Source organism: Pygocentrus nattereri, chromosome 13, assembly GCF_015220715.1.
Source record: "Pygocentrus nattereri isolate fPygNat1 chromosome 13, fPygNat1.pri, whole genome shotgun sequence".
NCBI classification, from domain to species: domain Eukaryota; kingdom Metazoa; phylum Chordata; class Actinopteri; order Characiformes; family Serrasalmidae; genus Pygocentrus; species Pygocentrus nattereri.
In genome coordinates this window covers 22515660-22533556 of record NC_051223.1, presented here as the reverse complement: position 1 = coordinate 22533556, position 17897 = coordinate 22515660, and the positions used below count along the sequence as shown (strand labels likewise).

The 17897-nt window shown below is 39.8% G+C and overlaps 1 protein-coding gene across 1 annotated transcript in view; it reads left to right on the top strand.

The window, feature by feature from the left end:
- Window positions 1–17897, top strand: part of sema4gb (sema domain, immunoglobulin domain (Ig), transmembrane domain (TM) and short cytoplasmic domain, (semaphorin) 4Gb) — a 47884-nt gene that overhangs the window by 8258 nt on the left and 21729 nt on the right. The window contains exons 3-7 of the mRNA XM_017696070.2: window positions 13833–13984; window positions 14071–14133; window positions 16438–16536; window positions 16660–16750; window positions 17221–17334. Of these exons, the coding sequence (XP_017551559.1) occupies window positions 13833–13984; window positions 14071–14133; window positions 16438–16536; window positions 16660–16750; window positions 17221–17334 (519 nt within the window). The remainder of the gene's footprint in view (window positions 1–13832; window positions 13985–14070; window positions 14134–16437; window positions 16537–16659; window positions 16751–17220; window positions 17335–17897) is intronic.

Sequence of the window (17897 nt, the reverse complement as noted above, 5' to 3'; positions counted from 1 at the left end):
TGTTGGATTTTACTCCTAAGAATTTTAGGATATATAAAACATATAGATTTAGGGAAATTTCTTTAGGGAAGTTTTTTCTTTGAATCATTACACCTTAAATAAAGGTTAGATTGTTGCGAGTATTTTGAATGAAAGATCAAAAGGATAATTAATTAAGAATATTTTTTATAGCTCATTTAGCTCATGATAACCAGGGTTATCAATTTAATGTGATGGGCACTGAATATGAATATATGTATATATAGTCTAATGATAAGATAGTTAGCCAGACTGCACTGTATAAGGGAATGTAATTAGACTTAAGCTAGGCTGACCTAATTTAGCCTACAACACATGCATGTATTCATCCATCCATCCATCCATCCATTATCTTCCGCTTGTCCGGGGTTCGGGTCGCGGGGGCAGCATCCTAAGCAATGAAGCCCAGACCTCCCTTTCCCCAGCCACTTCCACCAGCTCTCCAAGGGGGATTCCGAGGCGCTCCCAGGCCAGCTGGGCGATATAGTCGCGCCAGCGTGTCCTGGGTCTTCCCCGGGGTCTCCTCCCAGGTGGACTCGCCTGTGACACCTCCCGAGGGAGGCGTCCAGGAGGCATCCTAACCAGATGCCCGAACCACCTCAGCTGGCTCCTCTCGACGTGAAGAAGCAGCGGCTCTACTCCGAGTCCTTCCCGGATGACTGAACTTCTCACCCTATCTCTAAGGGAGAGTCCAGACACCCTGCGGAGGAAACTCATTTCGGCCGCTTGTATTCGCGATCTTATTCTTTCGGTCATTACCCAAAGCTCATGACCATAGGTGAGGGTGGGAACGTAGATAGACCGGTAAATCGAGAGCCTTGCCTTATGGCTCAGCTCTTTCTTTACCACAACAGACCGGTAAAGAGCCCACATCACTGCTGACCCAGCACCAATCCGCCTGTCAATCTCCCGCTCCCTTGTACCATCACTCGTGAACAAGACCCCGAGATACTTGAACTCCTCCACTTGAGGCAAGAGCATATCCCCGACGCAGAGAGGGCTCTCCACCCTTTTCCGCCTGAGAACCATGGTCTCGGATTTAGAGGTACTGATTCTCATCCCAGCCGCTTCACACTCGGCTGCAAACCGATCCAGCGAAAGCTGAAGTTCGCGGCCTGATGTCCCCAATAGGACCACATCATCTGCAAACAGCAGTGATGTGACCCTGAGGTCACCAAACCGGACACCCTCCATCCCTTGACTGCGCCTAGAAATTCTATCCATAAAAATTATGAATAGAATCGGTGACAAGGTAGTTAAGAAGCTCCTTGGTGGCAAGGCTCCAGGGGTGGATGAGATCCGCCCTGAGTTCCTCAAGGCTCTGGATGTTGTGGGGCTGTCTTGGCTGACACGTCTTTTCAACATTGCGTGGACATCGGGGGCGGTGCCACTGGCTTGGCAGACTGGGGTGGTGGTGCCTCTTTTTAAAAAAGGGGACCGGAGGGTGTGTTCCAACTACAGGGGAATCACACTCCTCAGCCTCCCTGGCAAGGTCTATGCAGGGGTACTGGAGAAGAGAGTCCGGCTTATAGTCGAACCTCGGATCCAGGAGGAACAGTGCGGGTTCCGCCCTGGTCGTGGAACACTGGACCAACTCTTCACCCTCTCCAGGATTCTGGAGGGTTCATGGGAGTTTGCCCAACCAGTCCACATGTGCTTTGTGGATCTGGAGAAGGCATTCGACTGTGTTCCCCGGGGTATTCTGTGGGAGGTGCTTCGGGAGTACGGGGTACATGGCTCTTTGCTACGAGCCATTCAGGCCCTGTACAAACAAAGCTGGAGTTTGGTTCGCATAGCCGGCAGTAAGTCAGACTCGTTCCCAGTGAGAGTTGGACTCCGTCAGGGCATGTATTCAGCTATAAAAAATAACTACTTGGCATGATAAACAATTATAGCTGGCTCATTTAACTGGTTAGCTCATCTTGGCATCGCATAGCCTACTTAAATACACTGCTCAAGAAAATAAAGGGAACACTTAAACAACACAATATAACTCCAAGTAAATCAAACTTCTGTGAAATCAAACTGTCCACTTAGGAAGCAACACTGATTGACAATGATTTTAAATGCTGTTGTGCAAATGAAACTGACAACAGGTGGAAATTATTGGCAATTAGCAAGACACACTCAATAAAGGAGTGGTTCTGCAGGTGGGGACCACAGACCACTTCTCAGTACCTTTCTGCTTTCTGGCTGATGTTTTGGTCACTTTTGAATGTTGGTGGTGCTTTCACACTCGTGGTAGCATGAGACGGACTCTACAACCCACACAAGTGGCTCAGGTAGTGCAGCTCATCCAGGATGGCACATCAATGCGAGCTGTGGCAAGAAGGTTTGCTGTGTCTGTCAGTGTAGTGTCCAGAGGCTGGAGGCGCTACCAGGAGACGTGGAGGAGGCCGTAGGAGGGCAACAACCCAGCAGCAGGACCGCTACCTCCGCCTTTGTGCAAGGAGAAACAGGAAGAGCACTGCCAGAGCCCTGCAAAATGACCTCCAGCAGGCCACAAATGTGCATGTGTCTGCATAAACGGTTAGAAACTGACTCCATGAGGATGGTATGAGGGCCCAACGTCCACAGATGGGGGTTGTGGTCACAGCCCCAGACCTGGTTCCCCAGACCTGAATCCGATTGACTGGGACATCACATCCCACATCAGGGACATCATGTCTCACTCCATCCACCAACGCCATGTTGCACCACAGACTGTCCAGGAGTTGGCGGATGCTTTAGTCCAGGTCTGGGAGGAGATCCCTCAGGAGACCATCCGCCACTTCATCAGGAGCATGCCCAGGCGTTGTAGGAAGGTCTTACAGGCACGTGAAGGTCACACATAATACTGAGCCTCATTTTGACTTGTTTTAAGGACATTACATCAAATTTGGATCAGCCTGTAGTGTGCTTTTCCACTTTTTTGTGTGATTCCAAATCCAGGCCTCCATTGGTTAATAAATTTGATTTTGTTGTCAGCACATTCAACTTTGTACAGAACAAAGTATTCAATGAGAATATTTCATTCATTCAGATCTAGGATGTGTTATTTGAGTGTTCCCTTTATTTTTTTGAACAGTGTATATAGCTATACACTTGCCTGTTTGCTTACCTGCTACCCTGATGGCAGATTTTCACCATAAAGTGTAACAATTCATGTAGGACACCTTCAATAGCGATGAAGCTTGTGGAACCCGAGACGACCCATTAACTTTTCCCAAGGCAACGCTAAATTTCACTGAAACATGACTTTAACAGCGATCATATACAATACAATTATTATTCACTTGTACAGTTTGAAGGCAAAGGGACAACGGTTCAAGCCCCTATGGGATTTATCTGTGCATTTGCCTATTTAGGCCTTACACAGGTAAACTTACACATGCAACATTTAAAATCAATGCATATATACTTGGCTGTCTCCTATTATTAACACCATAAAATCATAACTTGGATCATCCAAAAGAAAAAAATATGCTGATTACATGTTAGGATCAAATATTGGCTGATCTTGTTTGTGCAGCTTTTGCAAATTATGCTGTTCATGACTTTTGAAAGAAGTGCTAAGCTGAATGTTGCCTGCTGTGGAAAAGATGACCATTTTTGTCATATATTAATCTTCCATACCATCATCATACTTAGTGCCATTTTTGGTTTTAAAAACATTTGTGTACTGTTTTGTTGATTTGTGTGCTTTGGCCTAGTGTTTAGCTTAAGAAGAACATTTGTGGTTAGATTGAGTGAACAAATGCCTCTGATTTGGCTCAAACAAATGTTGCTACAGTGTAATTAATGCTTACTTGTGAGTAATGCTCTTAGTTTGGAGCAAAACCAAAGATTTGAGTGAATCAGTTGAATGTACAGCTGCTTCTTGTTCAGTGTGGGCATGCCCTTCACCTACAGCAATGAAGATGAATGTGAGCAGAGAAATTAGAACATACAGTATTTATTCTAAGGCGATATTCACTGCATGAAGCTGCGTGTCATGCAGAATTACTCCAAAGAGGCTGAACTTGCTGTATTTTAATCAAATCATTATGCAATGAGCTTAACACCTAGGGCCATATGCATGCCATGTGGTCCAGTACATAATTAAGCTGTAAACTCTAAATAGATAATGAAACATTCTGACAGTGTCAGAACAACATCTTTTGTCTGCTAGAGCATCACTTTAGAGGCAATAATTGCTTAACATTTATTGCCAAATGTTATTTGCATTATTACTGTAGTGCTTGTTATGTCAGAGAGCAGTATATAGACAGAGATGCTAATGATTTTAAATTATTTTAATGAGAGCATCTGTGTTTTCAGATCATCTTGTTTTTCTTCTTGCTTTGGCTGTCCTTGACCTACATTTGCACTTCGATATTCTCCAGAGGTGGTAAAGAGAGAGAGAGAGAGAGAGAGAGAGAGAGAGAGTCAGTTCTTCAGGTCTCTGGGTTTGGTGATATCTCCACATGGCCTGCTTTCACTGTTGTAGTGCCTACCAGACCTGAAGTAATGTTGCAATGAAATATTGATGTTTACGCGTAACTCGTCTGGTGTAACAAGCAGGGTAAAGTGAATGTGAGGTCATAAGAGACGAATCCTCTTTTTGACAGTGCTGATCATCTAGTGAAAGCGTTATTACTGTTTAGTGCTGGACATGCTTTGTAGTAGAAGTAGTAGCAGCAAAAGAAGTGAGTAATATTGAATCTAAACTACTGTGAAGTTTACTGTGATGAACCTGTTACAATATTTGTCAAAGTGTAATTTCTTCTGAGAACTGTTTCCTGCCTTCTAGGCAGGATAGGCTCCTGCTCCCCCCGTGATCCAGGAAGATTAGCAACTTAGATAATGTGTGTCTGTTTTAACTGCCATGTAAGCTTAAGAATGTTTCTTGTTTCTCGTATAAAGTTACCATTTTGGATATGGTATTTTGTTCTAACAATGATATATATCAGTCTTAAAGGCAAAGTAACAAAAACAGTCTGTTTAATTCAAAGGGATGAAAAGGTTGATCATGTAAAGTTGAATTATGAAAAGTGGACCTCAGAAAAAAATGTAGAATGAATTAAAGTTAAGAATATTTTCCTTATTGAATATTGAACTCTTTACAGAATGTTTCATTTGTGGAGAGAGGATCATGGCTGCTAGCTGTGGTAAACATTTTCACTGCAGCTCAGTTTAAAACAATGATGGCTGTTTGCCATTGTCAGTTTACTGCTGACATGTAAATGCAGCATTAGAAAATAAAGATTCCCAAATGGTTCTTGGCTTGGTACTGTTCTAGGAAAATCATTGTATGCTACAGTATGTGGAGGTTCTTCTTTAAACACTAATTCTTTACACTCACAAATCCTATTTACAAAAAAGTAATTGATTGAAAAATTCTTTAGAACCATCTGTTGAAAAGTAGTTCTTCTATGACAGTTCTTCAAAGAACTCTTTTTGGCTCCCTCATTTTGTGTGTAAATTGTGTGTCTTCTGAGCCTATACTGCTTGCTTCATCAGAAGCCAGTGACTTAATATTATGTGCAGTATTTGTGAATGTCTCATAATTCTTGCCGATGGCTGTCTCATCTGAATATTTCATGTGTTCACCCTCTCCATTGTTTTCGGTGCTTGTTTCCATGTCACATGTGTCCTCTGGGAATAGCAAGAATTAAGGCCCAGAGGTAGAGGCACACATAGAGTGTGATGATGGTAGGATCTGAGGGTATTTTGTCTATAGGACTAAAATAGCAGCAAAAATTAGTTATGCCCCTTCATGGCTTTTTTCTTTTTCACAAATTGCCCATTTTGATTCAGGGGGCTGTGTTGCTGGGGAGATGATGGTTCAGATTTAGATATGTAGTTGATTGGTTATTATGATTCCTTCCAGTGGTGGTTTTATAGAGTTCTGTTTTTGCCATAAATGAGTCTTCTGGTACTTGATCAGCCAAGATTGTAGTTTAAAAAACAGAAAAATCAAATGTTAAACCTTTTAGTATACAAGAGAATGTTTAGTATGAATTGGTGTGTTGGTATAGTGCATCACAATGACAGCCTCTGAGCTTGAATTCTGACTGGTGCACCCACGCAAAGTAGCAACAAAATAGTGAATAGGATGAATAGGACCCTGACAGTACTTGCTTTCTTCTGAAAATGAACTAAGTGGAGTTTAATGGATGCACATCAGTAAAAGCTTGCTTGGTTTTTGCTTGTTGTGTGTTAGTTAACATAACCCAGAGATTTTTGCTATTGGTGAAGTGTGAATGCCATTGTATAATGTTCCTCATATCTTCTGCCAGTGCTCGCCCGTGTTTCTAGTCTTTAGTTTCCCCCAGTACGCACGACTGCCTCATCTGCCAGCCTGACTCGGTTTGAACCAAGAGGAAGAAGTGAATCAGCAATGACACACACACACATGCACGGTCGCACCACAGGGGAGGCACGTGCTCAGCACCCTCACTCATATAGACATCGCTACACATAAAAATACTGTACACTGAGGGTTAGATTGTAGAGAGGAAAATAGTTGTAGATGGAAAGGGAAGCACTACTAGTAGGGCTCGATTTGATTGTTAGCGTAAAACCATAGAAAACTGCCATCCCATTTTCCATCACATTTGGATTAAAGTTATAATATCACCTAAAATAATTTAAAACATATTTTAATTGCAGTGCTGTAAGAAAAGGTCAGAGACCACCCTTCATTTATTTAATTTTCAGTCAAAATCACCATTTAGTACAAGTTATTCATTTTTTAGAAAATGAAACAGAGAACATATTTTTCACAGAACATTACACAAAAGCTTCAAAAACTAAACATAATTTCATTTTTTCAGGATTTAGCGTATCCACTGTTTAACTTTATTACAGCTTCCATTCTTTTCAGGAGACTTGCTTTCAAATTTTCCATACCTCCAAACTTCAGGCCTAGAAGTTGGTTGTATTGTCTCCTTTTCACGATCCAAGTAATCCCAAACACATTCAGTAATGTTGAAGTCTGGATTCTGGGTGGTCACAACATTAGTCTGAGAAAACCAGGAGCTTCTTTAATTTATAAAATGTTTCTTTGTTTTGTCTATTTCTTTTTCTTAGTAAGGGTTTCTTGACAACCACACATCCTTTGAGATCTTTTTGCAAACTAGCTGAGCTCTGTTTAGGCTATAGAAGTGTGTTATAACACTTTCTGTCTGCTGGTGAGCCCTGGCCATTTTAGGGGTTAATGGTTATTTGGACTGTAATTTAAGTACATTGGAGGTGGTTTCTGATTTTTGTACAGTCCTTGAGATTTAAACACCAAGAGGCTGTAGTTATTTGGGAGCACCCCTGCCCCACCCCATTGTTTGGACCCACCATAAACCTATGTTTTTTTATAGTTCAACCATTGACTATTGGATACATCTTTCAGTCACATGTGAATGTGTGAACTGGAGATGCATACACTCATATGTGGTCACAAAGGCTTATAATCCTTTTGAGCACATTTTCCATTCCGCCCTGTCAGAGCAAGGGTCATGGTGAAACGTGAATGCTTGAGTCAACATTCAGCAGTAACTAGTACACACGCTTGCACACTCACACACAGAGGCGCACACAGCCAAAATATGACTGGAGGTCTTGATAGATGTGTTGACTCTGTCTGTGCATTTTTAGCACAGTGTGGTGTTCAGTATATCTCTGGTGTGGGTGGTCTGCAGAGTTGATGGAGCTGTATTTTGCTTCCAGAAGGTGCTAGTGTTACTTATAATGCAAGCTAACCTTTGTGTGTTTACAAATGATGGCCTGGTTACTGTGTCCATTTGCAATGAAGGTCAGTAATAGCCATTTATGTGTAAAGGTCCTGCACATTACTCTTTTAAACCCTTGATGTCTAGATTTATTCATGTTGTTTTGCTTTTCTATTTTAGATTTAATTTTCATTACATAAGGATTTAAATGTAATGACATGATGATAACATATTTAGTTACATAATGAGTGTCATGTACATTCATTTTATGTCATCAACATCTTCAAGCCTGCACTATTTCTGTTTGTTTCATTTCAACATCAACCAGAAAAAAATCTGTCAAAAAGTATTTTTTAAATACAAAACAAGATTGTTCTTACAAAGCTCAAATTCATATCATAGCTGAATATTTCTTCTTCTACTTTCAAACATAAATGTGGCATCAATTGAAAGTTTAGAATTTGTACTTCTAACAGAATTACTCTGTTTGTGCTAATGCGCTATGATTAAGAAACAAAGCAAAGAACAAGAACAAAATATAAGAAGCCACATGCTAATTCATGTACTTGACATGAAATCTTTGTCACTAACAAATTCAAAGACACCACCTTTATTTATAGTTTTTTAGTCAAAGCAACCATTAAAAACAATTACTTCATTTTTCAGCAACAGGAACAGAAGCAGAAAACATGGATTTAATATGGGTATAAACATGGGTTTATTCTAAAAATATTAAATATATCAATATATAATGTATATAAATATATGGAACAATGTTTGTTTTATTTGTTCTTATGACTGAAGTAATCCCACTGTGACATGGCCGCAGAACACAGACACATGCAGGTCCTTAAAAGAGGGTTTTAATACAAAAACGTCGTCAAAAAGGAGTCCAAAAGTTGACACACTGATCCAGCAACACAGGCGACAGTACAGAGGGGCAAAGACAAAGAAGCGAGAAATGGGTAATCCAAGCCACGGTCAAACAAAGAAACAAGGCAGTCAAAACAAACGCTCGGTATGATCTCATGGATGCAATACTTCACAATATACCTGAACTAAGCCAGGGCTTAAATACAAAACTAAACCTATCACATGACGTAAACACACAGGTGAATCATATTAGAATTCGGGAGACTGTGAACACTGATAGGTGTGTGAGCGAGAGTCCAAAGGATGGACAGAAACACCTGTGGATTTTTTTTTTTTCCTGTTTTGTACATTCCTGTTTTTTTTACTTATGTTTCTTTGACTTTCCACAGTACTGTATGAAAGTTCATGAATGGAGGTAAGGATTTCAATAACTGGCTTTGCTCTATTTGCCAGTTTCAAAATGGTTAAATATTTCTGCAGTCTAGTCCTTCCTTGTTACCGTAAATTCAGCTGCGTGTTTGAGGAGAGTACAGTTTGGGCCTGTATGTGTTGTAATACTGTTCCGTCATGTGGGTCCAAGGACACTCCACGCGACTGCCCTGGGACAATTGCTCCCTGCATCAACCCCCAGTGTAATCATCTCTGCGCAGTGTTATGTCAGAGGCCCTCTCATTTGTATTCATATCGTGTTATATTATGCGAAAAAAAAATGCTGGTTGCCGTCATTTGGCCGTAGGTCTTTAATCTTTTTTAGACCTTTGAAGAGTCTCCTTGGATCATGCTGCTGTGGGGAGCAGGGTTGTATGTGTGTGTGTGGGTGTGTGTGCCCAACAGCATGACTTGTGTCCCTTCTCTTTACACACACCCACTCACCCCTCAGGTCTGTTCTGACCTTTCTTGGTCCATAGCAGAGATTCTCTTAGATTTGACATAGCACAGCCTGATTGGCTAACAGCATGTGAAGAGGATGAGCAGAGTGCATGCTGGGAGCTAAATAGGGATCACAGTGGGGATCAAATGACTCTTTTAGGTTTATACGTCACAGATATACCACCACATCTCCTTATATGCCCAGAGTTTTTTTTAAGTTATTTCATACTTTTATTATTTTATTTCAAGTGTTCAGTCTCACTCCATGGGTGGGTAGGATGGCCCTCCCTCTCCCTCCATCACTCAGCACAGTGCTAGTGAACACAGGTGTCAGTTAGCTGATGTAACAGAATTGGCAGTTAGTGTTCTCCTCCAAGCATGTTGAGCTGTGCAATGACATTGCATTATCAGCAGTTTGAGAAGATGTAGCAGAGCTTCGTTTATCTTGAGGGGTGCATGCACTAGCACTCAACCCTACAGCTTAGTAGCTTTATGTGGTTGGGGAGACCTAGCTGTCCGTAGGTGGGAATTGGCGTAATTGACACAAACAAGTAATTTGTCATACAAGACAATTGAATTAAAAGCACAAAGTTTCAGTTGGGTACAGATTTTTCATGTTATTTTTGTAGTTGACTTTTAAGGAATTGTTAAAACCTGGGTGGATGACATGACAAAAATATTATATCATGATACATGATATGCATCACAGTATTTAGTTTTTATGAGATTTAATAAGTTGTATCAGACATGTAGGACCTGAAGTGCCACATATAAAAATACTACTACTAATAATAAACTACAATAATTTTATATGAAAATTTTAAAAATGCACTGCACTAAATTCAATGAAACAGTCTAGTTATGCTCACTTTGTAATGAAACCTGTTGTCAGTTAGTGTTATTTAGGTACTCAGAAAAGCATATTGTGAAATAGTTTATCACAATAATGATAAAATATCTATCTGCTTATCCATTAGTAGAAACCATTCCAATTCATGTCAGGATGTCTGATATGCCAAATATCAATAAAGCATAAAGTCTAACTGTATTTCATTCACAGTGTATCTTACAGTCCCTGAATTAAAAAAGAATATTAAACCATTTAATGAACAATAAAATCATTCAAAATGAAAAATAAATGAATAGTTAAACAGTGAAGCATGTAAACTGAAGCAGCTGATTTTATAATGGTGCAAATGATTCATGCAGTCTCTTGGGTCATCATGTTGTAGCATGTCCAAAACCTCAGTGTCAAGTTGTATGAAAGAAAAGAGCTGATAAAGAGGATTATGAGCAACAAAGGTGAGCCACTTTTCTATGGACCATGATTGTGACAATGCAATCTTGCTATCAATAATAGAACCTTTAAAAATGTAATGCACCATATATGATAGCTGAAGCTGTATGTTGTGTTTATTTCCTTCCATCATGTTTCTGAGGTGCATGCTTGAAGCAAATGGCTCTGATCATGTGACGAGGTGCACCATCCACATAACAGTGTTAACATTGAAACATAACATATGAAACCAACTTATACTTTAATGTATAATTTATCATTCAGTAGAAAACACATTAAAAGCTCTTTTAGAGCTTTTCAAACTCAAAACAGCATTTCAGTCGCAGTCGTGACTGGTGGGATTAAATGGGTTTGTTTACACATCGTAACACCTCTGATTAGCAGTGAGTGATATGAAGCTTTTCTCATTTCCCTAAAATACCTAGGGAAACGAAAAAAAGCTTTATCTGTTTTTCACATTGATCAAGTAAATTATTATTTTTTCCACTTTATGCTAACGATCATACAACCATTGCAGCAGATCACGCAAAGTAAAACTGCATAAAGCCACCTTTTTATTATGGGTTTTAATGCAGGGTGCATGATGTGCCTGTGGAGAAGGTTGAGGGCTTTTGGTTTTTGGTTGAAGTAGGGGGTCTGTGTGTGGGGGAGGGGTGTTGATGGAGATGGAAAGAAAGGGGCAGTCGTAGGGCATTTTGAGGGGCACCATGTTTGATATGTGGCCTAGTAATGCCAGCTCTCATCAGAATGGTCACCCCTCTCACAATGTGGGGGAGGAAATCTCAACGTGCGCAGTTTGGAGTGTTATTTGTACATGCAGTGCACGAACAAGTGTAAGTGTGTGTGTGTGTGTGTGTGTGTGTGTTGCAGTCAGCTCGAATTCAGTGTGCATTCTTAATTTAAGGAAACAGACTGTCTGAAGTGACCCATGCTATATGAATATTTTATAGAAAGTACCTCTAGAGACACAGCAAGCTGCTTTCATTCCTAGATATAGTAAAAGAGTGTTTAAAGAACTGAGACTGGTAAAGGATTTATGAAGAGTACAGAAATATGCTGTAAGGTCCAAATCTTCACACATTTCATGTGTTATCTGTCCTACTCTTTTAAACATGCATTGTCCATCTGTTTATTATGCTGTTTAACAATGTACATGCTAATTAGTACTATGAATGCATAAGTAGGGCTGTCACTATTGATTATATTAGTAATCAAAGTGTCTTCTGATTATTTCACAGGTTAATTGGGTAATAGACCTAGTCATTATTTTTTTCTTCACTCAGTGGTTTGTAATATTTGTCTTAGATTAAAAATAAAATGCTGTGTGTATTTAAAATCGTATTTAAAATCTGTTTAAAGCGATAAAACTAGCTAGACCTTGTATGCAGGATAATAATCTGGGTGGACCAGTGGTGGCATACAGCAGAATGCTGACTTTATCAAGTCAGCGGAACAATATATGCTTGCTATCTGTTCATTAATATATAGAAAATACACACGCACACACACACACACACACACACACACACACACACTAACCTTAAATCAGTTAACTCTATATATGAAAATCAGTCACTTATTGCCTCCAAAAAAATAGGTTTACATAACTTCATAGTTAGTTTGATAGTTAATTTCATAGTAAAAGTTACTTTTTAATTAAAAATTTAATATCTACACCAGTGATCTGCAAACAACCTAATTGTTTTAAATAGTTTTCCAAGTTCGGCTTACATCTGATTTGGTTAGGTCAACTTAAGGAACATCTCATTTAATTACCCTAAATAACATTGCTTTAATCAATAAAGTTGTGCAGTTTTTGTTCAGGTAACTTTATGCTGTAATTAAAGTCTGGTAATCACCAAAGTCTTCTGAGTGTTTTTTATTATGCACAGTCATGTTTACTTGAGTAGGTTGAGTTCAGTTAACTAGTTTCTTTCTATTATATTGTGGCACAACGGGACTTAACAGCGACCCTCATTTACCCTTATTTGCATGTTTGGGTCTCCTCTCCACTTCCTTTGCAAGTGCAAGAAGGCTTTAATAAATGTTGTTCCGGGTCACATCTTGTCTGAGCTGATACCACGCTGATATTGATACCAATATATTTATGACCCAAACATACAGCAATGTAATGTAATGTTTATTGAAAACTGAATAAACTCCATCATCCCTGTACTTTGCTGCGAATACTCATCCTTGTGCAATGTATTAGTTTCAATTCAAACAACTCTGTGATTTTAAGTGCATTGTTTCACACAATGCTGAGCAAACAACTGATAACAGACAAGAGTCACTCACTGATATTCCCCAACGGAAAGCATTCTTGCCTGTAGGCTGAACTGATAAACCTGAACACATCATGGTGAGAATAATAAAAGCATGGATGGGCCCATTAGACTCTATTTCTTTCTGTAAGAAGGATTTAAAGTATGCATTATCATCATGCAGACAGCCCACTAATCATTGCTGCTTCACTGAGTAAGTCCATTTTAACCAATTTTTTTGGAAATCATGACAGCTCTAAATTTAAAAAGATTTATATGACTTCACTACTTGTGGTTTCACTGTGAGTCCTACAGATTTAGTGACCAATAATGAGCCCATTTTAACTGAATGCATTTTAACAGTATGCAGTTGAAGTTTTTCATCTCAGTGCTGTGTTTATGTTACTGTTGTGTCTTCTGTTTCAGCTGTGGCTCAGTGCCACTGGCAGTAATGAGTGTGGGATGGAGAGATAAAGGGAGAAAGAGGCAAAAAGATTTAAAGATGAGCATGAGTCAGCTTAATGCAGATTAGCCTTCTCCTCCTCCCTCTGCATTATCTCTCGTTTTCCTTCTTCTGGTTATGCTTTTGGAGCACTGCCCAGCTTCTTTAGCCTTTGGAGAATCCATTTTATCCTCTTTCATTGATTCATTGATTTCATTGTTTGATCAGCTGTGGCACAGACTGCAGTCTTTTCATTCATCTCTGAGAAACTCTCCCTTGAGTTCTGACTATAGATAAATTTGACGCAAGTATGCCGTTGTGTTGGTGACACCATTTGGCCATGTGTGTCCTTGTTTTCTAACTGGGTCTCTGGCTGTTTGCAGGGCTTCTTGGATGTAACCGTTTCCGGGGTTTGGCTGTAAACTACAGCTCTCTGTTGCTGGAAGATGGAGCTGGACTGCTGTATGTGGCAGCCAGAGAGGCCCTGTATGCTCTGAACTCAGCTAACATCTCCACTATACGCAACAACTCTTCTGCAAGTACCATCAGCAGCCACTCTGTTATTTTAAACTCTTTTCAATTGGTTTGTTTTTATACTTGTTGTTTCTGTCTTTATAACAGATTGATTGGGCTGCATCTGCAGATCAGAAGAGACAGTGCTTAAGCAAAGGAAGAGATAATCAGGTATAACCTTGTCCTCATGTGAAGCTGCCCTGGATTGAATGTCTTACTCTGGAGATTCTCCTCAATTAGGATCTTTTTAAATATCAGCTGTACCTGAGGCAACACACTTTGGGTCTTTAGTGCTCGCTACTCATCCACTTCTTTCTACTTGTTGACTGTTGTTGTAAAATCATGTGACAAGTGATTTTAGAATAATCACTCCACAAATGTTAGGGCTTATGTTAAATTCTCATCTCTGAACTATGGAATTTTCAGCAAATCCAAACATATTGTGCCAGTTTTTCAGGCCTAGATTTAGCTTAATACTAGACGAAAAAAGGGCCTTTCAGGCCTTATATGTATTACTCTAAGTAAAAGAGGCTGATGTAGTATGTAAACACTCCCCCAGTCCATACAAAATGTTTTGTTCTGTTTGTGAGGTCAGCCTTTATCAGTTTAGTTCCGCCCATTTGTGGAGAATTACTAAGGAGTGTTTCAGCCTAGACAACTTTTAGAATGAGAATGTCAGAACAGAGCTCATTTACACAGTAACAAAAACAGGCTGTTTAAGGGTTGAAGAGGGGTTGTGTAAAAACTGAAGAATGATGAGCTTTGGGTACATAAAACGAAATAAAATACAATAAAAATTTAGGGCATAGACTTTTTATGTTTTTGAATACTTCCATAAACATAGTCAAAGCTTGGTCCAAGGTTTGACTATGCTTGACAAGGCTTTTTTCCTTTTAGTGATGTCAGAATAGGCCTTGACTGTGGCTCAAGGCCTAAAGTTTTATGTACACATTATTCCAGTCACATAAAAGCTTGCTCCCTTAACCTAGTACATTGAGATTTTGACAGAGATCCTTTGTCTGAGGTCTGATTTGTCACAATTGTAACAAATCCTTGTATCTCCAGAATGGTAACTTTATAGGAGAAGGAATGTGGTTCATGATTCAGTTGTGTCACGTGGTCGTGCACCAAAATATGTTGCCTCAGAAAATATGTTGCCTCAACACAATTGCTATCATTATGTTTGCAGCTACTGGCAAGAATTTGATTGATATAATTTTATTCTTGTGCAAACACTTGCATTACATGTGCAAATACTATACATTTTGGTTATGTAAATTCAAGCACACTTTGTTAGTGGTTAAAATGCCTCCACTTCTGTCATGAAATATTTACACAATCTTAGTTCTGTCTCTGTTACACTATGTGGCCAAAAGTATGTGGACACTCATCCTAATTATTAATTATCGTTCAAATGTTTAGCTGCACCCTTTGTTAACAGGAGTATTAAATCAATCGCATAGCCAAGCAGTCTCCATAGACATGAAGAGTTCTGCAGCAATGAAATGACTGTAAACATGGCACTGCTATGAGATACCACCTTTCCACTACTCAGTTTATGAATTGTTCTTTCCTGGTCAACTGTAAGTGTTATTATTGTCAAATGAAGGCATCTAGGAGAAACATCAGCTCATCCACTAAGTGATAGACCATGTAAACTAAAAGAGTGGGGCTGCTGAGTCTTGATGTTGGGAGCTTCATGAGAATGGGTTTTCATGGCTGAGCAGCTACATACAAACCTAAGATCACTATGTGCAATGTCAAGCATTGGCTTAAGTGGTGTGAAGCACACTGTCACTGGACTCTGGAGCAGTGGAAACTTGTTCTCTGTAGTAATGAATCATGCTTCACTATTTGGCAGTTTTGCATCTTGGTTTGGCAGATGCCAGGAGAATTTTACCTACCAGAATGCATGCTGGGTTTAGCCGCTTAGTGAAGGATGATATGAATGCTACAGCATTTTAGACAATTATAGCTTCCAGCTTTTACAACTTTGGGGAAGGCTCTTTCTTGTTCCAGCATGACTGTCTGTGTCCCTGTGCACAAACCAAGGTCCACAAAGACATAGTTTGGTCAGTTTGGTGCGGAGGAAGTCCAGTGGCATACACAGGGCCCTGACCCTGAACACCTTGAACACCTTAGAGATGAATGTCGATCATGAACCACACCTCATCCAACATCAATGCATGACCTCAAAAATGCTCTTTCGACTGAATGGGAAACAAACAGACACACTCTAAACTGAAGAAAAGCTTCTCAAAACAGTACAGGCTGTTATAGCTGCAAAGGTGGGGCCAACTCCATTTTAATGGCCATGGGTTTTGGAATGAGATGTGCAACAAGCTCTTATAGGTATGATGGTCAGCTGTCTACATACTTTCGGCCATATAATGTAAATCTTCTTGGCTATGGCTTTGTTATTTCTTTAAGATCCTTTATCAGTGAAGTAATCATTTCTCTGTTGTTCTGCCACAGACAGAATGCTACAATTACGTCCGATTCCTCGATCGATATAACGAGACTCATCTCTATACCTGCGGGACTCATGCCTTCCGACCTCGCTGCGCATACATAGTGAGACTTTAAGCTCATTATAGTGTGCTGAGTTAAGACAAACTTAGTGTGAAGTCATCTTTGATCGAATTCAGCACATTTATAACAACAGATCTCTGATTTGTGCTATATTCTGTTTGGCAGGATGTGGAGCGCTTTAGCTTTGTGCGCTTTGAGGAGGGCAAAGAGAAGTGTCCCTATGACCCAGCAAAGGGTTACACTGGTCTCATTGTAGGTAAGAACAAACTAAGGCTGGAATACAGAACGCCAGAACATCAATGGAAGTGCAATGTATCCATGAGAGTGTGGGTGGAGTGTGTGTGGGTGAATGAAACTCAAGGACACGAGTCCTTAATACTTTTTTATTTTATCCAAACGCTGTTAACTACAGCCCACTCTTTTCATTTAGTGTTTCTCACTTTTTTTCCCAGCGGAGGCTCAACCAATCAATAAAGAGTTACAATGACATGCAACAGGGCAGAGCAATCAATCTACAATCACCCACTTTAACTAAAGTTTTGACTAAAGGAAATTATTTGAATTGCTAATGTGAAAATCAAAGCATTCTTTCCCACAGTCTAAATCTTACATAAACAGCCTCACATTTTTGTTTCTCTGATGCATAATCTAAAGAGACAATGCATGTGTGAAATGTGTGGAGGACTGTCAAATGAATACATTGAGGTGTTTTGTTCTTATTCTCAGATGGTGAGATGTACTCTGCCTCTCAGTATGAGTTCCGCAGCACCCCTGACATTCGCCGTAACTTCCCTTTCCCCAACCTGCGGACAGAAGAGGCTCCAACAAAATGGCTTTTGGGTAAATGCATTACTCCACTATATGGTGGGCATTTTGTTTAATGGCATTTTCTACCTTTAATCAATATACTAAGAGCTGTTTAATCAGGGAAAGTTTGAATATCACTCATGTCAGCTCACTTTAAAATTCTCAACCTGTTACAGAGCTTTTTTGAGTTAACTCAACAACACTACTTACCCAACTCAAACTTCTTAGTTCAGTCAGATGTTCCCCTTATTCACATTTTTTTAGACAGAAATGCTAGAAAGTGTACGACAGGAAAACTCAGCTTTGAACAATTGTACATATGTGAAATTGATTTTCAGACTGTGGGACACGTTTTCTTCACAACAATAAGATCTAATTGCTCACCACATGTCCAGAAAATATGAGACAGTATTTTTTTTATTATTTAAAAATTAAAGACAGACACGTCTTGGTGATGAGAGAGGTCAACAGAGAATGACCAGACAGGTTCACAGTGACAGAAGAGCAACAGTATTACCCATTGACGTGGATTGGCTACAACAGCAGACGGCCTACTCGGGTTCTACTTCTATCAGCCAAGAACAGAAAGCTGAGGC